Source organism: Dama dama, chromosome 17 (assembly GCF_033118175.1).
Source record: "Dama dama isolate Ldn47 chromosome 17, ASM3311817v1, whole genome shotgun sequence".
NCBI lineage: Eukaryota > Metazoa > Chordata > Mammalia > Artiodactyla > Cervidae > Dama > Dama dama.
In genome coordinates this window covers 45,606,975-45,633,406 of record NC_083697.1, presented here as the reverse complement: position 1 = coordinate 45,633,406, position 26,432 = coordinate 45,606,975, and the positions used below count along the sequence as shown (strand labels likewise).

At 35.4% G+C, this 26,432-nt stretch overlaps 1 protein-coding gene across 2 annotated transcripts in view; it reads right to left on the bottom strand.

The window, feature by feature from the left end:
* The window catches only part of SLIT2 (slit guidance ligand 2), a 385,924-nt gene that overhangs the window by 95,656 nt on the left and 263,836 nt on the right, over positions 1-26,432 (bottom strand). Inside the window, exons 10-15 of one of the 2 annotated variants that reach the window (XM_061164461.1) lie at positions 11,737-11,808; positions 11,169-11,240; positions 6,699-6,770; positions 2,533-2,676; positions 2,257-2,420; positions 1,271-1,294 (exon numbers count right to left, since the gene is read on the bottom strand). In XM_061164461.1, coding sequence (XP_061020444.1) covers positions 1,271-1,294; positions 2,257-2,420; positions 2,533-2,676; positions 6,699-6,770; positions 11,169-11,240; positions 11,737-11,808 — 548 coding nt within the window. The remainder of the gene's footprint in view (positions 1-1,270; positions 1,295-2,256; positions 2,421-2,532; positions 2,677-6,698; positions 6,771-11,168; positions 11,241-11,736; positions 11,809-26,432) is intronic. The other variant, XM_061164462.1, reaches the window with a different exon arrangement.

Sequence of the window (26,432 nt, the reverse complement as noted above, 5' to 3'; positions counted from 1 at the left end):
AACTTTTTCTGGGTAATAGTTATCAGATGACTTTCTATTTAATAATTGGGTAAAAATAATAAATTTTGAAGATTGCCAGTGAAGGTCAATTTTTCTTTTCAACATGTTACTTCTGGAGCCAGTGTAATATACAAAATATTACTGATCATTCAAGTCAAAATATGTGATAAAACAAAATCAGTTAAATGCATAAAATTATTCATATTATAATTCAACAATGGCAAGCAAGGTATAGTTCCTTAAAATAGAGACCAAACCTAGAATTCTTAAGAGAAAATGTGTTCTTTTTTACACTAACAGTTTAGAAATATCTTTATTTATAACTATTAAAATATTCTATAGTCGAGAATATACCCAGGAGATTACAAATGTAGCCAATGAGTTACTAACATGTATTTTTAAATAATAGTTTAAAACAAACAAGTCAAGAGGCATTTTACACAATTGGCAGGCAAGGAAGAAATAAGTAAAGAAACATACTTCAAAGAGCTAGTTCTAGAATCATCAGCTTTGACAGTGTTAAGACTGCAGTGGTAAAATATTTCAATTATTTTTCTAAGAAACACTCCATTCAACTAAGTTATTCAAGGCACTGGGTGCTCATGATACTTTCAGGGTGGATGTCAATCCTGCTTTCATGGAGTTGTTATACTGCGAGTCCAAAGATGCAAGAATTTCAGATCACAAACGAAGTACAGCTGCACATAAACCAGTAGGAAGCTGATGCTTTGGTATAAAAAGTGAAGCACAGCAAACCAAGTAAAGCAAAAAGTAAGGGATACTTTTTTAGTATAGAAAAATCTCTATAAAAGAGTAAATCTCATAATTGAAAACACAGTTTTGTGTGTTTGTGACTGATTGCATGTAGAACTAGTTCTTTGACAACAGAAAGGTCTGTCTTTAAAACCAGCTCAAGAAGCTATATTTTAAAAACAGGTTGAAAGGTCAGATATACAACGTAAGGAGAGAAAATGATTTAAGTAGAAAGCCATAGGTTCAAACATTTTAGCTACTGTGAGAAATTTTAGATAATGTGCCAGAGTGAGAGAGAGAGAAAAAAAAGTGGGTGTTTAATAATATATATGTTTAACATCAGAAGCTGCATGCAAAGGTCAGGTTTTCAGGAAACAGTTACTAGTGATCTATGCAGAATCTAGCTACAGAGTATCCACTGGACTTTTGAAAGCATGCATATCAAAGTTTTAGAAGCTAGGTTTTATAAGTGAGGAAAAGGTGTCTGCAGTTAGTCCTACTACCGAGCAAAACCTACCTGGAATGAAATACTGTTCTTTAGCTAAATAAAAAAAAGAGAAAAAAAATAGAAGATGCACCTGAATGTCAGCAAGCAGAGATATGAGTTATATTAGATTAAGAATGGACTAAAGTTACTATAGATAATTAAGTGAAAAAAATGTATATTCACAGCAGTGGCTGAAGTATAACCATGAGTAGAAATGCATCTAGAATCATGGACAATAAACGGCTTTTTTTGATATTAGCTTTTTAGTAAGAATTAACTGCCGAATGTGAAATAACGCCTGGAATAGTTAGGTAGTGTACTACCCAAAACATAAACAATGCATTTTATTTTGAGAAAATAGAAAGGATTATACCAAAGCAAATAGTAACTTTCAATGAACTAAGTTTTCTCTTTAATATTAATACAATGCACCTATATTTCACTTTTTATAAGTAAAGGTAATATTTCCAAAGTGTTAAAAGATGGCCTTTTAGAAAAAAATATATATATCCTCACAGTCCTGGTCAAAATGTGAGAACGTAAAGCTAGAAACAAAACATTGCTTTCCTGTGAGAAGCAAGGAATTCAGAGTACTCTGTTTTTCCCTACTTCTGAACCTGAGCAAATCAAGTAACTAAGTCTCAGTTCACTTTCTCAGAGAAACAATTAACCACTTCACCATTGCTCAATGGAAAACAATACAACAAACACGAGATTTAACAGGCACTGAGTTAGAAGGCCACTGTTAAATTCAAACCCTGGGATTACAGCCTGAAGTACCCAGGCATCTTTCTTCCTTTATTTCTTCTGCTGGATAGTGTGTTAAAAAGGTTACATGTAGGGATTCTATGTGAATGGTGTCTACGGTTCTCTTTATATTTTTCTTCATGGGCAGAAGAAAAAGAAATGCAATTCTGTAATGTTTGGCAATTTAGTCGAAGGTCAGCTGTCTCTACATCTCATTAACTACTGTTTTCAGCAACACAGGGGAAATGTGACACAAAGTAAGAAATTACCTGAACAACGGAATTTCTTGCTTTTGATCTGTCCAATTCTTTTGTTTGCCAGTCGCCGGGGACTGGTGCAGCGGGCGCCACTGGTCTCAATTGGGTTGGTATGGAGATAATCCGCCAGCCACTTGAGATGGCAGTCACAAATAAAGGGGTTCTGGGCCAAATGCCTTTCAGAAACACATACAGAACACTTTTACACACGACTTGCAATGAATTCAACTCTCAAATCCAGAATGAAAACAACGGTCATCAAATCTGATCCTGATTCTATATACATACATGGTTTGAATGGCCCGGAGAGGTGAAAAGGTCCCCTTGGCGATGGTCTGAAGCTTGTTGTCGTATAAGGAGAGAAGGTTCAGGTTGTGCAGATCCTGAAAAGCATCTACCCGAAGGCAGTTTATCTTGTTGGCATTCAGTAATCTGTTTGATCAAATAGTCATAGAATTAATTACAGTGTAGTATCTCATTAACCCACCTTCAAGACTCTTGTTCTTGACAAAATACAATCAAGAAATTCATTTCTTTTAACCTTGACACTAAGATTTAAATGTCATTATTGAGGTATCACAGGTTGAAGATTTGGGGTCATGGCAGATAAAGCAAGGGTCATATCTAATGATTGGATTGCCTAAATCTAGTGGTCCTTACACATTTATCCAACAAAAATTATTAAAGATATTCTCTGGAAGGTGCAGAAATACAGCAATAGACAAAGGTGGGTGAGACAAGCCTTTGCTTTCAAAGGCTCCATAAAGTCCTCATAAACATTAGTCCTTGGAGCTGCTCTATGAAAAAGAAGTCCAATCCATTTTCAGAACAGTAGCTGGAGTGAGACTTCTAAACATAATCAGATCACGTCACTCCTCTCCCAAACCATGAAGTAACTCCCAATTTGCTCTGAATAACCCAAGACCTGACAATAGCCCAAAATTCCCAATGGGATCTTTGATTCCCTTTTCCAAACTCTTGCTGTTCTTTAGTCACTAAGTCATGTCCAACCCTTTGCAATCCCATGGACTGTAGCTTGCCAGGCTCCTCTCTCCATGGGATTCTCTAGGCAAGAATACTGGAGTGAGTTGCCATTTCCTCTTCCAGGGGATCTTCCCAACCCAGGGATCAAACTCACATCTCCCATGTCTCCTGCATTGCAGACGAATTCTTTATCCACTGAGCCATCAGGGAAGCTCTATTCTGCAGTATAGATATCCAATCCACTTTGTTTGGCACCGTATCTCACAAACTTTTTTTTCTCATATGCTGCTGCTAAGTCACTTCAGTCGTGTCCGACTCTGTGCGACCCCATAGACGGCAGCCCACCAGGCTCCCCCATCCCCAGGATTCTCCAGGCCAGAACACTGGAGTGGGTGGCCATCTCCTTTTCCAGTGCATGCATGCATGCTAAGTCGCTTCAGTCATGTCCAACTCTGCGTGACCCTATGGACAGCAGCCCACCAGGCTCCTCTGTCCACAGGATTCTCTAGGCAAGAATACTGGAGTGGGTTGCCATTTCCTTCTCCATTTTCTCATATATTTTACCAATATTCAATATTAGGATTATGTGGAGCCATGGCTTACAGATCTGGCGCAAACGTCATCCTTACAGGTTACATGTCACCTTGTCTGTGCTTTTATTCATGCTTGCTTCAACTATGGGAATACACGGGTCCTGCTCTCCATCTGCCTCAACCATCTGGCCTATCAAGACCTCAGAGGAGGCTCACTTTCTCCAGAGCAAGACTTTTTCAGAATACAATTTCCACCCAACAAACAAGCTCCTTCCTCTGCTTTCCAAAGCAAGTTAGTCAGTGTTACCTAGTTTCATCAACTATTTTATACAGGCCCACATGTTTGCCTGCAGAGAGTTTAGCCTTCTGGGGGCAGAAAAGTTTTTGATAGTTATTCTCTCTCACCATTTAGTTCAGAGCTTTGATGCTTAGGATTTTAACAAATACTTGGCAGCTCAAAAATATGTGCTATATGGTTTGGGTGTGATGTCTTTCTATCTAACGCACTGAATACTGTTTCGCAATTTGCCCAACAGACCCTCTGTGGTTAACAAAGGGTATTTCAGTTTTACTTGCTTTTTAAATATCTCAACTCTCTGCCTGTTCAAAGTCAGGACTTCCTCGTGGTAGTTCTCTTTGCTGTACTTGTCTTTTTTATGTTTTAACTAACCTTTGCGTTTTCCCTGGTAGCTCAGATGGTTAAGAATCTGCCTGCAATGCAGGAGACCTGGGTTTGATCCTTGGGTTGGGAAGATCCCCTAGAGAAGCGGATGGCAACCCACTCTAGTATTTTTGCCTGGAAAATTCCATGGACAGAGGAGCCTGGCGGGCTATAGTCCATGGAGTCACAAAGAGTCAGACACGACTGAGTGATTAACACTTTCACTTTGCTTCTTTTTATTTTTTTATGGACATACTATTTAGGTGTGTTTTCTTTCTTTCTTTTTTTGTCCACACCATGTTCCTGAACCAGGGATCAGAGCTGTTTTTTTGTTTTTTTTTTTCAATCTTCTTTTAGGAACTGCAGTTTTGGCCTTCTCTGTGGTCTATAGAATCCTTTCCTAAGAGCTTATAGGCCTGATTTGAGGTACCTCCTCACTCAGGGCCATGATAGACGGCATATAGCTAACTAAAAGAGGAGTCAGGCAGCAGAATGCTAATAACAGGGAGAAAGCAGGGAGTCTGGGAGACAACGAAAGAAAGTGCTTCTCTGAGAATTTTGTACTTACTTTCCTTTCAGGTGGTCCAGAAGTCGGGGGAGAAATATTGAACACTACTTTCTTTCGTTCCTTCCATTTACCTATTTCTCCCAAATATCTCATCTGTTCAAATGGATCTAAGAAGCTTAACTGAATCAAATTCTCAGCTAACCTTACAGAGTCAATTGTGCCTTGTTAGTCCCGGCAGGCTTAGTCTAGGGACAGAATTTAAGGCACAGTGAGAAAGCTGGTTTTTTGAGTAAGATTTATCTACATAGAGATTCCAAGGGTTTATTAACCCATTTACTACATCAACTACCAATAAGTATGGGAGGAAAGGAAAAAAAGGTGCAACTTTAAGTGTCGATACCACACGGGGCAGTGGTAGCAGAAGAAATCAGAAGAAAATGGTAAAGAGAACAGTGCTAGGAAATTGTGGAAGAACTGATAGAAAAGCACATAAAAAATGGACAACACTTGGCTGTAGCACACAGCTATACCTAACTTCCTTGCAAGGGTTGTAAAATAATTTGATGCCCAAATAAAATCACTAGGTTACAAAAGTCAGTATTTAGCATGGCTGATTGGTTTGTTGTAAAATGAATTTATTGGGTTATATAGCATTAAGAAGAGAGAATGGAACAGAATTGACAGTACTATATATAATAAGGTTAAATATTGCTTTGTTAACAATTTGTTTGATGTGTGTATGTGTGTGTGAGTATGGATAGGGCTGTGATATATAATATGCTTCTGCATAATAATAAACAGTTAAAAATATGAATAATAGGATATAATGATAACCATACATTTATCAAGTAAAGAAAAAGATCCACATTTTGGAAGTTTGTGGGATTAGGAACACATTTTTACCAAGTAAATGGTACAAACCTAACACCAACAAATGCATACACTCAAAAGAGAAAACAGCATTCTAAACTTAAGAATTTTAAAGTAAACTGGCTGTGAGCTAGTTGAGAGCAGAAATTGTAGCATACTCATCTTTTCCTCCATAGCAGCTAGGTCAGTGTGTGCCCCAAAAGAGATATCCTATAAATGTTTGGGGATATGAATAGATTTTGATGATCCAACACTAACAATCTTAGTATTAACATATGTTTTTTTCAATCTCATTTTCATATGAGCATTCATTATGACATCTGGAGTCAATTCTTATTCTTATAAATTTGTATCATAAATACTTCTTTTGAGACAAATGAGTTGTAGCTGTTCTCTAAGCAGAGTGGTCTTTAAATATTAAAATCCAGGAAATTTACAGATGATTCTCTCACTAAAGATTAGTTTGTTAACACTCTGTCCTAGACTACAAGAGACCTTTTTTGTGTTGGGGGATTTTATTCTAGTATTGTCACTGTTAGAGATTTTTTTTGACAAACATGAATAAACATATCACCATGTCTTTCTCCTTCCTAAGTACTATTAAATCAAAACAGATAAATTTCATAAAGGGCAAAGATTGCAGAAACCTGAAATGACAGAACAGCTGGGACACTCACATTTATGACACTGTGGAAAGAAAGGTTTGGGGACAATTTCAAAGTATTGTGTCTTCAAATAAATAACCATCATCAATGTTAGCTTCACTAATCTTTTCCATTTCATTAAACTGTGTCATTTTGGATCAAATTTTTCTGAAGCCTTCATGAAAATATAAGATGGTACAGTGAGTAAAATATAATATTTAGGTTCAACCGATGAAAAACAATCAAATACTTACAGTAGCTGTAAGGAAAACAGTCCTTCAAATAAACTTTTCGGGAGTTCTGTGATTTTATTTCCATAGAGGACACTAGAAAACACATGATTTAAACAAACAAAAAGAAGTAAACTTAGAGACCAGCCAGCAAAACAAATTTATCCAAACAAACATGTTCAGGCATAAAGGAGGTTAGTAAGCTCCATATATCATAAAGCCACAGCAGAGTAAACAAACTTTAATTTGGAAATGTTTCTCCCCTGATTATGGTGTGTGTTTATGGTAGAAGGTTTGGAAACCAGAGAAAAACAAAAAATTAAGAAAAATTAACATGATTTATAATTTTAACTGTCCTTTCACAGAAATGTCCACTGTTAATGTGTCATGTTTTTATACACAAATACACACAGCTCTTTTTATGAAAGCACACGGGATATAACAAAGCAGAACGCTAACCTGGAATCCATTGTTCTTCAAAGGGGTAACATTTAGAATTATCACAATGGTTAAGAGTGAAAGGAATCCATATAAGTGTAAAATATTTGTTTTAAATATATAATGTATATACATCAGAAATGTAAAATTTGCAAAGACAGTGATCATTAATATTTATACAGACTTTTTAAAATGTATGTTCCCCAAAGAAATATGAGTAGGAATGCATCCTTGTGTCCTCACCCCGCCCCCCACCACATTAGCCGCTAAGTGTAACTATAAAGTGCAGGAACCTCAACAATCACTTTAGAACATCTAGTGCCTAGGCTTTGACACACAGTGATGTTCTAACATGGGATTGATGAATATTTATTGTTTGAAGAGGGAAATGAAGTAAAAATTAGCACAGGAATAAATCAAAGGGATTATCTTATTCACAGAAATGGTGAAATGAGAGAATTTCAACAGCAAGGAAATGAAAACAATCGACTCATCATGCTGGCTACTGACAACAGGTCTGCAATGACGCCCTTCTCTTCTCAGCCTCATAAAGGAGGTGAGGGACCATAATAATGTGAAGGAAAAGACAGAAATTATATTTTTAAGGGGACAAATGAGTTGTAGCTATTCTCTAAGCAGTCCATGGTGTCGTGAAGAGTGGGATATAACTTGGCAACTGAATAATAACAACAATCAAGAGTTATAAAAATGTGTATATAAGTTTTTAGTAAGTAGTTTCTCTCAGGAGTTTAAGGGAAAAAATCAGAGACAAATACAATATTTTATGTGCTAAATATTAATTGTGGCCTAATTTATAATGGTGAAAAATGAAATACAAATAAAATGTTCCCAGATTCTAAAGAAGAGGATTGGCTAAATATATATTTCACATTGATAAAAATCATGTTTGAAGAAATATTTGGGGACATGAAAGTATTTATGTATGATCTGTGCCGGTCACATCCAGCTCCTTGTGGCCCCATGGACTGTGGCCCATCAGGTTCCTCTTCCATGGAATTTTCCAGGCAAGAATACTGGAGTGGGTTGCTATTTCTTACTTCAGGGGATCTTCCCGACCCAGGGATCGAAACCGCATCTCTTGCATCCCCTGCACTGGCAGGCAGGTTCTTTACCATTAGTATCACCTGGGAAACCCTTATGATATTAAGTTTAAAACAGCAAAATACTGAAGAATATATTACAGTATAATTTCATTTAGAAAAATATACTCATATATACTTAGAAAAAAGTGGATGATCTCTAGATTGTAGGTGATTTGCCATTCAGAGGTCATTTGAATTTGCATCTATCTATCTATATATTTTAAAAAATTTTCTCTACAATGGGCATATATACGTTAAGAGTCAGAAACATTCGTCTGGAAAAGAAATAAATGGATATTATAAAATGTAAAATAAAAAGCTGAAATGAGAATCAAAATACGTTTGGCAGCTGTACCTGACTTCTGTTCAGAAAGGAAGGGAAATGACAATGCAAGAGAGATGAATCAGAGTGAGGAAAAAGCTGTTCCCTTTTAAGATGTCAGTGAGAGGTGGGATAAATTATAAAATATGAAGAAAATTCTTAAGGAAATAAGTCTGGGTACTATATTGTACAAGTAGACATACCATTTGTATAGATTCTAGTGGTATAGTTATATGGTTTGACATAAAAAGTCATTTACGTAGAATACAGATTTTTTAAAAAATGTAAGTCAGAGAAGAAACAATTTTAAAAACGCAGGAACAAAAGAGAATTCTATATTGTCAGACTCAAGGAGTAAAGGCATTAAGAAAGGGTAAAGCAGTACTAAGATATGTCTTTAGGTCAAGAATAAGAGAAAGAGGGCTTTAGGGAACAAATGATCAGATCAAGTTGGCACCAATTTGGGTATTCAATAGAATATCATTCAAGTAATGCATTCAGCAATAGATATTATACATTTACCATCTGCCAGGAATTTTGCAGGTTCTAAGCTTGGTGCCCAATTAAACTGAATCCACCTGTTACTTGTTCGTGTGTGTGTGTGCATGCTAAGTTGCTTCAGCTGTGTCTGACTCTGTGGGACCCTATGGACTGTAGCTTGCCAGGCTCCTCTGTCCATGGGATTCTCCAGGCAAGAATACAGGAGTGGATAACTTGTTCAATGTTCACCATTTGCCCATGTGCCAGTCACGATATAACCAAGATAAATAAAAGGTATGGTTTCAAAGAGTCAACCAAAAGGGTGCATGATTGCACTTTACATTTTCTGCCAGCAGTTGTTTCCCTGGTTTTGGACTTCATATACTAAAACAAACAAACAAACAAAAATGAACCTAGGCAGACACTGCAGGTGAAGTGATAGTTTTCCTTTTTTTTTTTTTCTGGTCCAAAGAAAACTGCAGTTTTCTGAGCAGACCAGCATCAGTTCAGTTCAGTTCAGTCACTCAGTCGTGTCCGACTCTTTGCGACCCCATGGACTGCAGCACGCCAGGCCTCCCTGTCCATCACCAACTCCCAGAGTTTATTCAAATTCATGTTCATTGAGTCAGTGATGCCATCTAACCATCTCATCCTCTGTCGTCCCCTTCTCCTCCTGCCCTCAATCTTTCCCAGCATCAGGGTCTTTTCAAATGAGTCAGTTGTTTGCATCAGGTGGCCAAAGTATTGGAGTTTCAGCTTCAACATCAGTCCTTCCAATGAACACTCAGAATGGATCTCCTTTAGGATAGACTGGTTGGATCTCCTTGCAGTCCAAGGGACTCTCGAGAGTCTTCTCCAACACCACAGTTCAAAAGAAACAATTCTTCAGCGCTCAGTTTTCTTCACAGTCCAACTCTCACATCCATACATGACCACTGGAAAAACCATAGCCTTGACTAGACGGATCTTTGTTGGCAAAGTAATGTCTCTGCTTTTTAATATGCTATCTAGGTTGGTTATAACTTTCCTTTCAAGGAGTAAGCATCTTTTAATTTCATGGCTGTAGTCACCATCTGCAGTGATTTTGGAGCCCCCCAAAATAGTCTCTCACTGTTTCCATTGTTTCCCCATCTATTTGGCATGAAGTGATGGGACTGGATGTCATGATCTTAGTTTTCTGGACGTTGAGCTTTAAGCCAACTTTTTCACTCTCCTCTTTCACTTTCATCAAGAGGCTCTTTACAATCCAGATAAGCTGGTACATCTCCTCCCCTTAGTATGAGTGTAAAGTATTCTACAAACCCCAGGTGTTTATCTAAGTATCACACATGTGTATCCTGAAATTCTCACTGGCTACTATTGACTTCGGAAGTTCCTAAGAGCACTGCAGTAATTTACATCAATAAGAACTCTTCTGTAAGCATCTCCTCAAACAAAGAAACCAGATTTCATTTTTAAACTCTAAAATTAAAATTTGAAATAATATATACTCTACTTAGTGGACTTCTGAAGATTTTATACAAATTTGAAGGAATAACAGTCTCTGTAAATTCACTTTAGAGTCACTCTAATTAATACAGCAATCTCCCTGGAAGTCCTTTTGACATTAAAAAGCTGTCATACTTTTCTTATATTTGTTCTTTGAGAGATTAAAGCTGGTTCTTTCAGGGAAGTCTTTAAGGTGATGAAGTAGAGGGTTGGAGGGAGGTCCTTTCACCGGTTATCTTTCACTGTTCTCTGCACGACTTTACCTAGTATCATTTCTAAATGGGACTGTAATTGTCCCCAGTGACAGTGACTATGGGTTTAGGTATGGGATTATAAATGCAGTGCTGATTGGAGCCTCCAAAGTAAACATTTTCCCTTTACTTCTGTAAGAAAACACTGTCAAAAAAGGGGCTCATACTCAATCTCTAAACAGTAAAACTATCGAATTCTAAAATATAAACCCCTAAAAATTGGCTGATTTTAGTGACAGGTAGCAGTTCTCCATAAAAATGATAAAATTCACTAATGACTTATAATAATTAATACTGTTAATAACTCATAGTAAAACACATAAAGGAACATATCCCCTAAATCCAAATTAAAACATAGAGCCATTATTCCTTATGCATTCTACTTTCCTCCAGTTATGTGGTCAATACTTACAGTGAATTCAGAGAGCGTAGTCCTTGGAAAGCATCTGGTGCTAGCTCAGAGATCTGATTATTGCTCAGGTCGCTAAGATTAAAAATAGGGTTAGGTTAAATTAAATATAATGTCAGTGAGATTTACTGCAGGAGAAAGCTATTTATTGCCTTTCCATGTCAGTTTTGCACCTATCAGTATGTGTATAATATTTGCAACATCTGAAGCATCCTAAACTTTTTAAAAAATCACACTTGTAAATCAATTATTGGCTATTTTTCTAAATTATTATTAAAGACGGCATGTCTTATTTTAGAAAACAGAACAGTTAATTATTTGACTGCATAATATATTGACCACATATGTTCACACTAGTGTGAATTAGTATGCTAAATTACAGAGAACTTAATAAATTAATATTTTAGCTTTTAACATTATACTATTATAGAACTAGCAACCAGATAGTCACATCGCTTAATATTTAAGCTGTCAAACACTTAAATATTCATACTTAAATGGATGTCTTTGCATGTTCATGACCTGTATAATTTTTTAAAATTTCATTGATTTCAGAATATTATTCACTCACATTCTTCTAAGCTTTTTATATGGTGAGAAAGCTCCAGGAGGGATGACCTTGATTGAGTTCTGTTCTAAACGTCTGCAATGAAAAATATATTCAATTTTTAAATAGAAATGTGAGCTCTCAGATATGTTTAATTCAAGTCATGACAAGAAGCAAAGGTGATACGCTTCCTGAGTGAAATTTTCTTGCTTTTTTCTCCAAAAAGACTATTAAAATTAATTGTGCTCCTCCCTAAACATGGTGCAAGATTGGGAGTAAAAACAAAGTAACTGTGAAAACAATAAGAAGATTCTGGTTTTTAAGCATTGTGGGTTCATTAATATTTAAGCCTGGACTTTGTATAAAAGAGAGAACACCCATGTTGGGAATACATTTTACCAAGTTCAATATCAGTAAGAGAAATATGTTCTAACAGTGAAGAGATGTAGAACATGTTTTAGAGATAACTATAACTCTTCCACAAAAGACATTATTGTTGAATATTAAATTTTATAAGCCATTTCCTCTACAGAAAGCATGTTATAGGTTGAAAAAACTGTTATATGCATAAAATTAAGTTTGAAGCTGCTTCTGAGGCAAAATCTTGAATTTTAAATCTGTAAGTACTACAGATATTTTTGGTAATACTCTCTGGACTCTGTCAATCCATTATGTGAATATTTCATGTGAAAACCACTGCAGGAAAGTGCATTTAAACACAACTGAAGTATTTTTATGATACACTAAAATCTGCAAGTTGAAAATAACCCTCTAACTTTATCTACTCCATACTTCTGCGATCAAGACAAGATTTTACCAGTCTAGTTATGAAAGACGCAAAATAGTATATTCCATAGGGTGTTTTGGTAAACATTTAGTCCATTAAAAATGCTGTTTCTCAGCCTCCTCTCTATCTGTACAAATATCCTCAAGTGCACTTCCCACCCCCTTCTCTCTCTTCTGCTCTGCATCCCAGAGAGCTGATTCCTGTGAACCACACAGTCCAGGCTCAAGCGCTGGCTTTTGTGAGACTTGGTCAGGGTGGGACACTGAAGGTGGGAGGAAGGGAGAAGTCAAAGGAGTCTCCCCTTTTCTGCCTCACGGGGTGTCCTCAGCAGGGGTCTCATTTCCTTTATTTTCACTCCTGCTAAGGAGCTCCTGACTTCACTCCTGACTTTATATAATATTAGCTTCTCCTTAGTTCTGTACAGTCCTGGGGGTGGAAGCAGCTTTCTAACCTCTGTGTCTACAGCTGTTTGACTCATTCATCATACTAATCCCATCTGCTGAAATACCTGGCATGAGTTCCATTTTTTCATCTGAATTAAAAAATATGTACACATATACATACGCATATACATTTATATTGGCAGGTAGATGTTTTACCATTAGTGACACCTAGGAAGCCCATTAGTATATTTACATATAAATAGAATATATATATATAGACAATTTATAGGCTATATATGTATCATAAACAGCAATTCATTTTTACTGAATGTTGGTAATACTTCGGCATTTATATGTATTACAAACATTTTTTTTAATGAACATCAGATCAAAACAAAATATTTCTAGGAGGTTAAGTCAAATTTCTTAAATTTTGTTCTTTCCTGATTCCAAATCCGTTATTACAATACCACATTTTCTTCGACAGTCTCAGGGTTCACCCTCTGACCTCTTCATCCCTACAACGCAATGGGCTTTCTCAATCTCTGTTGCTCTTGAACTCATTGTAGCATTTGATATTGTGACCAATCCTTTCCCTGGGATGTGACACTGTATGTTGCTTATTCTTGGTCTGCTTTTCTCTTTTTAATTTATGGCTTCACTTTCTAGTCCTCTAAAGTGAATTATTCCCCAAGTTTCTGTCCTTTTCCTCTCTCACACAAAAGGAAAAATCTCGTCTCTGACGTGCAATGTTAACCATGAGTCTCCCCCTCCAAAAAGCAGAAGTCATTTTGTTCATATTAAAGACAAACTTAAGCTTAAACTATTTATGGAATACATAAATAAGAAAATTAAAATCACTCATAATACATCAGATCAGTGAATTTTGTTTTTCTGCATATATATTTATTTTATATAATTGAAATTTTACTGTATAGAGAATTGTGAGTTGAATCCTTTACACTAAATATAATATCATCTATGTTTTCCTAATCATCAAAAGTTTTGGAAGACCTTATTTTTTAGGCTTTCTTGACGACTGTCAAAATGGTCCATAGTTTCTTAATCATTCTTTATTGTTAGCCATTGAAATTAATAATAATTTTACATTATTATTAATAATATTCAGTTATTTTAAGATGACTAGTGTGCGGCCTTTTTTTGAAGCCTTCCTTTACTTTCTTTGGTATGGTTAATTGTATCTTTCTCTCTACTCAAGAGTCTTTTCTTATAAACTCCTCTGCTCTTCTCTGACTGTATTAATTTTTCACATATCCCTCTTCTACCAGGCTGTTAGCTCCTAAGGGGCTGATTTACCCTAGAAGAAAACAAATAAATCCTATGAATAAAATAAGGATTTGGCACCTGGATTATTTATCTAGGTCTTAAGAAAGGGTTACTGTCTTCAAAAGCCCTAAGCATAGCAAAGGCTACTTTAACAATTTCACTGTTACATTTATTGATTACAACTTTATGAATTGGTGGCTTAGTGACATATTTTTTTTGTGATCCATTCTTGTAGTTGGATTTGAGTAGTTTAAAATGTCATAAATGAAATATAATAAAAACAAGCTATAGACGGAATACTATTGATTAAAGGACTTTCTTTAAATCTAGGTCAATGAAACATCATTTCAGTTTGTAAAAGATTTCTCAACATAATGTGATGATGAGAAAAAATAAAAATTCTTAGTGTCTAGTATAGTATTTTTCTTTTAACAGTCATGCAAAACCAGATCATGCAATTACTTTTTGTAAATACAATTTCAGCTTCTTAAAAATAAGGAATCAGCAATTATTCATTCATTCAATCTGCAAATATTTAATGACTACTCAGGGCAACATTACATAATTGGAGTTCATTAATGATTGAAATTATAGATATGTTTATACCCTCCTCATGGACATTTTATTAACAAAATGTCCAATTTTACAGTTACATTTCCAACTATTTGTTCAATGAAAGCTTTTTTAAAACTGTGCTATTCAGTACTAAGATTTCTGAAATGTCAATATTAACCACAAATATGGCCAAACAAATTCTATCACTTATCATAACTAAAAAGCTTCTTCACATATTTAGAATTTTTAAAATTAAATAATGAATTCAAAAATTCATTTCTTATTTTAAAGTCTCAGAACCTAGAATACTTATAATGATCCCTAATTGTTCTAATGGTATTCAAATATATTTTATTGTAACTTGGTTTGTGTTGAATCTGCAATTAATTTCATTGATAATTATTCCTGCTAAAATAAAATACAATAAGACATAATGAGTGAGGCTATTTATTTTTTTAGAAAATATATGCTAAAAAATTTATAAAATGAAAAGAATTCAAGATGAAATAATATTTAACTTTATATGCAAAATAGTAACTTAAATATAAAGTAGCAATGCTGTATATATTACTCCATATTGCAATGTGCCGTGACTTACTTTCACATGGCAATCCATTTCATTTATAACATAAGCAACAGAAAGCTGAACTATGCTCTTCTGTATTTATCTATTTATTTCTAACTTGTTCCAAAAAAAAAGTATTTGAAACAAAACTTATATGGTCATTTACATTGACTCAGCAGCTAATTGGTTTTTGTGGCATTGTCTAGCAATCCACTAAGGCACAACGTAATTGCCTTCTTCATTCAAAGAGACAGATTCTCATGCAGGGAAATATCCTACCACTGATAGATGTCAACAAGTAAATTTTAAAATACTTAAAAATGTCTATTTTTTGTCTTCAGTAGACAAAATAATATGTACTTCCTATAAACTTTTAGGTCTCTAGGATAAATAAGTTTTGTGTTTTATTATAAGGACTTCATAATATATTTGACAAATGACAACACACATCTCAAAAATTGCCCTTTTTCTTCAAATAAGAGGTAAGGATTAAAACCAGATTATAAAAAATAAGGAAGAAAAAATTAGAGTTTTCAGGTGAAGGTTAAAAAAAAAGTAAATGAAATTTACTTTGCTATTCTCTAATCTTCTACTTTAATAGCAGAGAATCTGTTGAATTTTATACAGTACAAATTTAAATCCATTGTTCCATGAAGAATCTGATTAAAAACATTCCAGTGTTACACAAACAGATAGTGTAAGGGCTGAGATATATTTGCATGCTAAAGATAAAATCCACCATAATTAACGGCCTTGCAAATGCTAGCCCTTCATAAAAAGAAAACTCAATATTTTGAATTTCAAAGTAAAAATAGATTTAGAAAACTGAAAAAGAGAGGGAGAAAGTTTTATAAACCCTATTTGATAAAAGAAGCTTTTTTCATATAAAAAACGTCAGAACCTTTTACTCCACAGAATGTATGTGAATAATTCCAAAACATTTCATCCCTGGGTATAAGTATATCTGAAAGCAATTTGCTATTACACTTCATCAAAACCAGAAGGGAGTTTTAGTAAGAAGTTCAATTTTAGTTAGAAGACAATTTTCTAACTGCTCTAATCAAAATATTCACAAGTATGCTTAACCAGTGAAGACCTTTCCTCCCTATTCCTATATATCTCTTTCCCTTGCTCTCTATTGCTTTTTTAAAAAATAAGTTTTCACACATTTAGAGTTCCTAAAGAATAAACAGCTACCAAAATACATCACATTCTGGTGTCTATTTCAAAGATGGTAGAAAATGGGAAATTATTAGTAAATCTCTCTGCTGTACCATTATGGACACTTAAAACATGGAAATCATATGCAGGTATAGCTGGGCTCTATGACACATAAATACTCTACTACAGTTACTAACGAACAGATCTTATATCAGGAAAGTGTAAAACATAAACTGTAATTGGGTGATTAAAAATTCCGACTAGTTCCAAAGACATTTACACTGAATTAAACAACATTAGTTTATTTTAAATGACACTTTCAGCTCACTAGCTTTCAATATCCAAGCATTAGTTTCAATAAATTATTTTGACAAACTATAAAAAATAACATCCACATGCCAAAGCTGAAATGGCTCTCCCCAAGAGGCATTTATGTTTTGTGTATGTATAGACATAAAGATTAAAAACATGTAGCTCAGTGAGTAAAAGTGTGAACTTTATATAGGCTTGGGTTAAATTTAGAACCTGCCACTGATTAGCTCTGTGGACCTTGCAAAAGTTACTGTTGGTTGCTCTGTGTCTCAGTTTCTCTTTCTGAAAAAGAGAATAAACCCTGCTATAAATGTTTTGGTATAAATTATGAGATGTAGAAAACATATATGGTGTATTTTTCCAGTTCCAAAAATAGTGGGAAAAGTAAAAATGAGGATATATATGTGTATATATGTAACATATAACAAATGGCATTATATAATATCTATAGCAAATATTAGTTACACATAAACACAGATTATATAAAGGAATAAATCTGATACATGACTTGATTTCTAATGTGAAATAAATATTTATGGTTCAAAACACATTTTTAAACAAATTAGCAAGACAGGTTTTTTTTTGCAGATAACTCATAACTGTATATTAAAGACCTACACTCATGCATCAGTCTTACGGAGGCTGAACAAGCAATACAAATGGTTGCTGTTCCCATGATCAACATGATTAAAAAAGAGCACTTACTCTAATTTGAAAACTGAGAAACTCAAAAAAGGTTTTTACACCACCAGTAAAGTATGAGTTTGGACTGATTGTTTCTGTAACATACAGCCCAGATGCTGATTATACATGGCAATAAAACTGACAGTTCTTTGCATTTTCCCCATCTGCTTTCAACGTAAATGGCAAAAACAGCTGCCAAAGAATAGAACAGATTTAATGGGGTGAAGGCTGGGGTTGCAGAATGACTTTAGCTTCTGAGTCATGGACTACTCAGAGTAGACAAACATTCTCATCATAGGTAATGTCAGCCCTGCATTTGTAAAAGAGGAAGCAATAATATTATTTTGCCATCAGAGATCCTCTTGCCTGTTACACAATAATTCTAAATAAGTACTTTATATTTTGGGGATATTACTTCTAACTTTAGCAGTAAATGCACGCCACTGAAATCTTTTATATGTCTCTACATAAAATGACCCAAGATTATTTTAGACTAGAATATTATTACTGTTATGTAATTGTGGTTACCAGAACTTTTTACGTTTAATAAATATCTTTAACAGCTGAGTGAATATTGGCCTCTAGAGGGACATACTTCACCTATAGCTGGCATTTTTGCCTTAAGACTATGTCCATCCTAATTGATTATCAACAATTCCTATTTTGGGATGACTTGTTCCTGAAAACTGTCCATTTCCTTAATCTTATTTTATTTCCTGTAATGTCATTCTGGGTATACAAAAAATTGATGTTTTCATAGTAAAAATAACTCTTTTCCATTTGGTCTTTAAGCATCTAAAGTAAAACAAAAATGTGTGTTTGAGTTCCTATTGACCTCATATTTCAGGCAATGACATTCTGAATGAGTGTTAAAATTTTTATGTATTTATATGGACACATACTCAAATGCAAACAAAAGTGCACTCAATACACAGAACCACATAATTTAGATTTAGAGAGAAAAATGGGCTAAGACACGTGACTCACCAATTTCAGGGTGACAGAGTACAGATTCATAATGTCAGTAGCAATCAGTTTTCACATATAAATTTTCCCTCACAATCCAAGAAAGACAAACAGAAGTTTTGCTGCTTTGTTTTTCATTAATAACTAAAATCTTTTGGATGCTTAATGTAAGTTAGGCATTGAACTAAGTCTCCTATTTGGTAATAATTTTAATTTTATAAACTTACGCAAATTACCTTTAATGGCATAATTCAATGAATAGATAGCAACTAGCCTTCTCCCCGACGCCTGCACAGAATTATTGCCCAAGTCATCTGTTATCTTTCCCTTAAAGTTCAGATAACACTATGATTGCTAGTAGAATTTGACTATAAAAGATTCAGCTTACTTTTTCAGGCTGATTATATGACCATCAATCAAGAACTTAATTCTTTAAAGGAATGACAATTTTATTCACCTGAGAATGAATAATACTTTGTGCCCCGGCTGTCTTCATTTTTATGTTAAAGTCTACACAGGTCTTATTCATATCTGATGGGTCTTCATATCTGATGGGTCTTCACTGCTTTCCTGTAGAAGTTCTAGTGACTCAACCACAATAGCACTTGAGTCACTTCTTGGAATAACTTCTCACTACTATCTGCTGCTAAGCCTGTCTTTATTATACCTTCTATAGACTCTTTGTATCAAAAGTGGTTCTCTACTCCATGTCAGAGTGATTTTTCTAACTAACAAAGCAAATCATACTACAATGCTCAAATTTTCCCCTTCTATTCTATTGTCATCAGGACAGTGATTTTTCAAGATTAGGCTTTCATTGTATGTTCTAACCACTAAAACTGTTTTAATTTCCTGAAAACATATAACTCTTTCACTTTTCTGGGTCTTTGCATATACTCTTTCCACTCTCTAGAAAACCCTTGATCTCTCTGCTTGCAAAACACATCCTCATACATGAAGACTCTTTGAGTCTCCCAGGAAAATCAAGATATTCCTTTCTCTGTCTTCCCATGCATAAGTATTTTATTACTTATCATGTAGCTTTTAAAATTTCTGTTGTATAAAACTTAAGTTCTCTATGTTTTAAACATTTTGAAAGCTGAAACTGTGACCTCTCATCTGTAATGCCTGATGCAAAGTAGGCACTCAAAAATAGTGTTGATTATGCAGTACGTGGAAAAAAATCTTACATTTCTACATGTCATTCTCTGTTGCAATAATGTTCATCAGACACTTTGGAATTTTTAAGGGAAACCAGTTGGAGCATCTGCTTTTACCCCTCTAGCCATTTGAATACTTCTTTTTCACTAATTCATTTATAATTTTATCATACTCATTTTCATATCTTATCTAACATTACAAATGTTTAATTCATTCTTCTACACTTTTCTCTTATGAAAGCCATTGTGGCTTTCTGCTTGAATGATCAAACAACTCAACAACAATAGAAGAACATAAAAAGTATGTGTATACATGCATCTGTAACATATACTTTATAGATATAAATTTTTGTGAAATTAGGGTACAAATAAGAAACAAATCAATATATTGAAAAGGCAACACACAGAATGGGAGAAATATTTGCAAATCATATATAATAGGGATTAATATCCTAAATATATAAAGAATTCACACAACTCAGTAGAAAAAAAAGCAAGTAACCGAAATAATGAATGACCGAACAAACTGAACAGACATTGTTCCAAAGGTAACATACAAATGTGGTGAGTAGCTATATGAAGACGTGCTCGACATCACTTATCATTAGAGAAATGCAAATGAAGACCAGTGAGGTATCACCTCACACCAGTTAGGATGGCTACTATGAAAAAGATAAGAGAAAAAAATTGTTGGCAAATATGTGGGAAAAGGGAAACTCTATGCACCACTGGTGAGAATGAAACCGTGATGGCAAACAGAACTCTGTGCTGTGCTTAGTCGCTCGGTTGTGTCCGACTGTCTGCAACCCCACGGACTGCAGCCCGCCAGGCTCCTCTGTCCATGGAGGTTCTCCTGAGCCACCAAGGAAGCCCAAGAATACTGGAGTGGGTTGCCATGTCCTCCTCCAGGGGATCTTCCCGACCCAGAAATTGAACTGAGGTCTCCTGCATTGCAGGCAGATTCTTTACCAGCTGAGCTACCAGGGAAGCCCCCAAAACAACTACAATATGATCCAGCAATCCCACTCTTAGGCATATACCTGAAGGAACTGAAATCATTATCTCTAAGCAGTATTTGCATCTCCATGTTTTTGCAGCTTTATTCACTAATGGCAAATTATGGAAACAACTGAAATGTACTATGACAGATGAATGGATAAAGGAACTGTGGTATGTACACTATGGAATATTACATAGCCAATAAAAGAAAGGGAATAGTGTCATTTGAGACAACACAGATAAATCAGGAGGGCATAATCTTAGTGAAGTAAGACAAACAGATAAGTACAAATACTGTATGTTTTCACTTATATGTGGAACCAAAAAAAAAGAAAAGATGATTCCAAAAAATAGAATAATGATTGGCAGAGGCTGGTGGTGGGGGAGGTGTATGTCAAGAGGTACAAATTTTCAGTTATAAGAAGAATAAACTCTGAGAGTCTAATATACAGCATGGTAATTACAGTTAATATATTTCAAGTATTGTATACTTAAAAATTGCTCACAGTAGAACTTAAGCATTCTCACCAGACACAAAAAGAGTTAACTATTTGAGGCGATGAATGTGTTAATTATCTTGATCTTTGTAATCACCACACAGTGAATAAGTATATCAAATCATCACGATGTACCCTTTGAATATATACAATTGTGTTTGTCAATTATTCCTTAGGAAAATTGTTAAAAAGGAAGTAAACTGAGGGAAATCGATGCAAATAATTTTCTTATCATGAACCTATGCTCTTAGTTAGAGATGCCAATGGAACATTTCAAGCAAAGATGGGCTCACTAAAGGACAGAAATGGTATGGACCTAACAGAAGCAAAAAATATTAAGAAGAGGTGGCAAGAATACACAGAAGAACTGTACAAAAAAGATCTTCATGACCCAGATAATCACAATGGTGTGATCACTCACCTAGAGCCAGACATTCTGGAATGTGAAGTCAAGTGGGCCTTAGAAAGCATCACTATGAACAAAGCTAATGGAGGTGATGGAATTCTAGTTGAGCTATTTCCAATCCTGAAAGATGATGCTGTGAAAGTGCTGCACTCAATATGCCAGCAAATTCGGAAAATTCAGCAGTGGCCACAGGACTGGAAAAGGTCTGTTTTCATTCCAATCCCCAAGAAAGGCAATGCCAAAGAATACTCAAACTACTGCACAATTGCATTCATCTCACACGCTAGTAAAGTAATGCTCAAAATTCTCCAAGCCAGGCTTCAGCAATATGTGAACCGTGAACTTCCAGATGTTTAAGCTGGTTTTGGAAAAGGCAAAGGAACCAGAGATCAAATTGCCAACATCAGCTGGATCTTTGAGAAAGCAAGAGAGTTCCAGAAAAACATCTATTTCTGCTTTATTGACTATGCCAAAGCCTTTGACTATGTGGATCACAATAAGCTGTGGAAAATTCTGAAAGAGATGGGAATACCAGACCACCTGACCTGCTTCTTGAGAAAGCTATATGCTGGTCAGGAAGAAAACTTAGAACTGGACATGGAACAACAGACTGGTTCCAAATAGGGAAAGGAGTACATCAAGGCTGTATATTGTCAGTCTGCTTATTTAACTTACATGCAGAGTACATCATGAGAAACGCTGGGCTGGAAGAAGCACAAGCTGGAATCAAGATTGCCAGGAGAAATATCAATAATCTCAGATATGCAGATGACACTACCCTTATGGCAGAAAGTGAAGAGGAACTAAAAAGCCTCTTGATGAAAGTGAAAGAGGAGAGTGAAAAAGTTGGCCTAAAGCTCAACATTCAGAAAACTAAGATCATGGCATCTGGTCCCATCACTTCACGGGAAATAGATGGGGAAACAGTGGAAACAGTGTCAGACGTTATTTTTTTGGGCTCCAAAATCACCGCAGATGGTGGTTGCAACCATGAAATTAAAAGATGCTTACTCCTTGGAAGGAAAGTTATGACCAACCTAGACAGCATATTAAAAAGCAGAGACGCTACTTTGCCAACAAAGGTTCATCTAGTCAAGGCTATGGTCTTTCCAGTGGTCACGTATGGATTGAGAGTTGGACTGTGAAGAAAGCTGAGTGCCGAAGAATTGTTTCTTTTGAACTGTGGTGTTGGAGAAGACTCTTGAGAGTCCCTTGGACTGCAAGGAGATCCAACCGGTCCATCCTAAAGGAGATCAGTCCTGGGTGTTCATTGGAAGGACTGATGCTGAAGCTGAAACTCCAGTACTTTGGCCACCTGATACAAAGAACTGACTCATTGGAAAAGACCCTGATGCTGCGAGGGATTGGGGGCAGGAGAAGGGGACGACAGAGGATGAGATGGCTGGATGGCATCACTGACTGGATGGACATGAGTTTGCGTAAACTCCGGGAGTTGGTGATGGACAGGGAGGCCCGGGTGCTGCGATTCATGGGGTTGCAAAGAGTCAGACACGACTGAGCGACTGAAGTGAACTGATGCTCTTAATAAAAATGAATTTTCTTTACAAAGATGATTACTCTTTTATTTAATTCAATAGCAATTAATGATATCAAGATAATGAAGATATGCATATAAAATTGAGAATTTTGCCATGATAAAGATGAAAACACTCCAATGATTATTAGTGAACTCAATGGTCTCTGGAACTAGATACAGTTTAATCTATAAATGTATTTTACCAAATTTATCTTATACTATTTTGCTGTGGAACTATCAAAATTGCTGTAGGGATTACACTAAGCATGGCTACTGATTACTAAGAATTAAGTAAGATGTTTGTTCTGAGGAAACACAATGGTGATCTTTATTTTGTATATTGAACAAAATGCTCTCTGCATTCTGTAGGAAGTGAAATTACTATGTATTTTTCTAAGCTCCTAATTTATAATGGAATCATGATATGAAAACTTCAGACAGAGATTTATTCAATACTGTCTAAATAATAAAAGGAAAAAGTGAAAGTGAAAGTTGCTCAGTCATGTCCGACTCATTGCGACCCCGTGGAATAGACCATGGAATTCACTAGACCAGAATACTGGAGTGGGTAGCTGTTCTTTCTCCAGGGGATCTTCCCTACCCAACGATCCTGCACTGCAGCTGGATTCTTTACCAGCTGAGCCACCAGGGAAACCTCGAAAGTCAAGGTAATTTACATGTGCTATAAAAATTAGTCAAACTACATATTATATTCATTTTTAAAATGTATGTTCAAAATCTGCATAATTAAAAGAAAATGAAACAATTACACAGCATGACAGCTATACTCTAAGCTAAGACATTCCTGAATACACGTTAAAGTAAAAAAGTCATGCTTGATTTCATGAGTACTTGTATCTTTCCTAATAAGCTAATATACAATAGACTATTTAAAAACATACTGATCAAACCTAATTTATATATCCCTACCATGGTGGCTCAGACAGTGAAGAATCCACCTGCAATGAAGGAGACTTGGGTTTGATCCCTAGGTTGGGAAGATCCTATGGAGAAGGGAATGGCTACCCACTCTAGTATTACTGCCTGGAGAATTCTATGGACAAAGGAGCCTGGTGGACTACAGTTCATGGGGTTGCAAAGAGTCAGACTCGACTGAGCGACTAAAGCATTCACTTTATCACCAAGAGAAACTCAAATAACTTTGAAATATGCAGATTCAAAAGTTGACTAGTACAATTTAATTGAAATAAGGATTCAAAATTTTGGAAGGGGCAAATGCAAAAATAGCATGTAGTAGGGTTAAACACAAGAAGAGTGCCTAAACAGAAATGGAGGACAAAGATACATTTTTAAAATCAGATAGTCAATGCCAAACATGCAGTTTATAATCAGATACAGCATTCAAGAATCATTCTCACTTTCCTTTCTTTATAAATATGCATGCAAGTGATCCAGAGGAAACAAAAGGAAAAAAATGTACTCCTAAACTTCATATCCAGCCTCCAACATTGTGAATTTCTTTGAAAGAGTCGTCTTTACTACTAGCTGAGTACAAGCAGTGCAGTGAGCTTATATCACAAAGTGAGTTCTCTTTCCATTTTACTCAATGTGTGCTTAACTGCTCAGTTATGTCCTACTCTTTGTAACCATTTGGACTGTACCCCTCCAGGTTCCTCTGTCCATGAGATTTTTCAGGCACGAATACTGGAGTGGGTTGCCATTTCCCAAATCCCAAACAAGCACTATAACTTGAGAATTTGCAACACATCTTAGAAACCACTAGACAACCCTCATAAGACCTGACCTGAGAACTTTACTACCAGAATTTCCCTTCCCAAAATTTGAACACAAATTTGAACAGAATTTGAAGATCAGAGAAGATCCCTGATCAGGGACTTCAGACAAATTAAAAGACAAATTGTATGGCTCCCAGCTTTGGAGGCCTGGAAAATGCAACCAAGATTAAAAACAGTAAGAACTAAGAGTGAACAAGACATACTAAATTGTCACAACCGAGGTCTAAATGTCCTCTGTGATTTATGGAATTTCTGTACAATGGTTTGGATAGGTGATATGCCATAGAAAATCTATAACTGGATTGAAGAGAACTAAATGTCTACTTTATAGCAATCTATCACATGGCATTCAAAATATTATACCTCAAGATTTAAGAAATTAATTCAGAGGATTTGATATACAGAGAATCAATTTGCTATTAATGATTTTGTTGCCATGGGTCAGACCATGTATAGACTTGCCTGAGGTTTTCCATCTGTATGAAAACAAGGTGCTCAACCAGCAGAGTTCAAAGCAGCAAAGTGCTGGACAGCTTCTGGGGCAGCAACAACTTTTTTCTAAATCTAATTCTACCTGATATTATACTTTCTATTTTCCCTCATCTATCTTCACTAGTTGATTCTCCTTCATCACATTTTCTTTTATTATGAAGAATAGAGGCTTGGAGGCTCTCCTGAGCTGGTGTCCTAGATCACCCACTTGTCCCCAATACTGTTCTTCTCCCCACCCACACAGTGTTAAGTTTGGGGACAAAAGTGGTAAAGAAAAAAGATATGGTCCTGCCCTCGTTAAGCTTGCAGTCTAATAAGGTAGTTTGACATTAACCAGAATATCGAATTAAGTTGTGATAACTTCTATACAGACAAAATCTAGGGAGATATGAGATTATTTAATAGAGGCTAGGAAAGAAGACAACAGTTCTAGACATAAAGTAATACAAATACAATTCCTATACCTTCACGCCTTGTCTTTCTCTCTGTTTCTTCCCTTCATATGTAAGTTTCTTAAAGTGTCCTGTTTTCTGATATTTGCCTCTTCTGATTTTTTTCACTCATCCCTTTTATGATATTCCAACAAGCTAAGCCACATCTACCTTTTTTTGGCAGCTGGATAGAAGATGGAACATGGGTTTTGGAGCCAAATAAATCTAAGGCTGAGGCAGTTTAGTCACTTCACAATTGAATAACTATTTTTTTTCTTTTTAAATAAGATTTCTTAATTGTTTTGAGCCTGGTCTATTTTCTTTCCTTTTTGTTTGGTCTCACCACACAGCATGCAGGATCTTACTCACAAATCCCTGCAGTGGAAGCACAGATTCTTAACCACTGGACCACTAGGGAAGTCCAGAGCTGGTCTTTTTAAAATAGCAAGATGAAGTTGTCAGCTTTCAAGGGATTAGAAATGTCTGATAACTTGCAAAAAAAAAAGAAATTCTACTGATAATGTATGATAAAAATCCAGATTGAAAACATTATATGAAAACTATGAAAGGAGTTTATGTTCAGTTCCTTATGTATTAAAAATATGGAACCCATAACAAATTTTAAAGAAGATGTTGCCCAGCTTTATTTCTACATTTGTGAATCTTACTGATTCTTTAATAAAAAATAAAAGAGTAATAAAATAAATGAGTCACTAAGCTACTAACTTGTGCCACTATAAA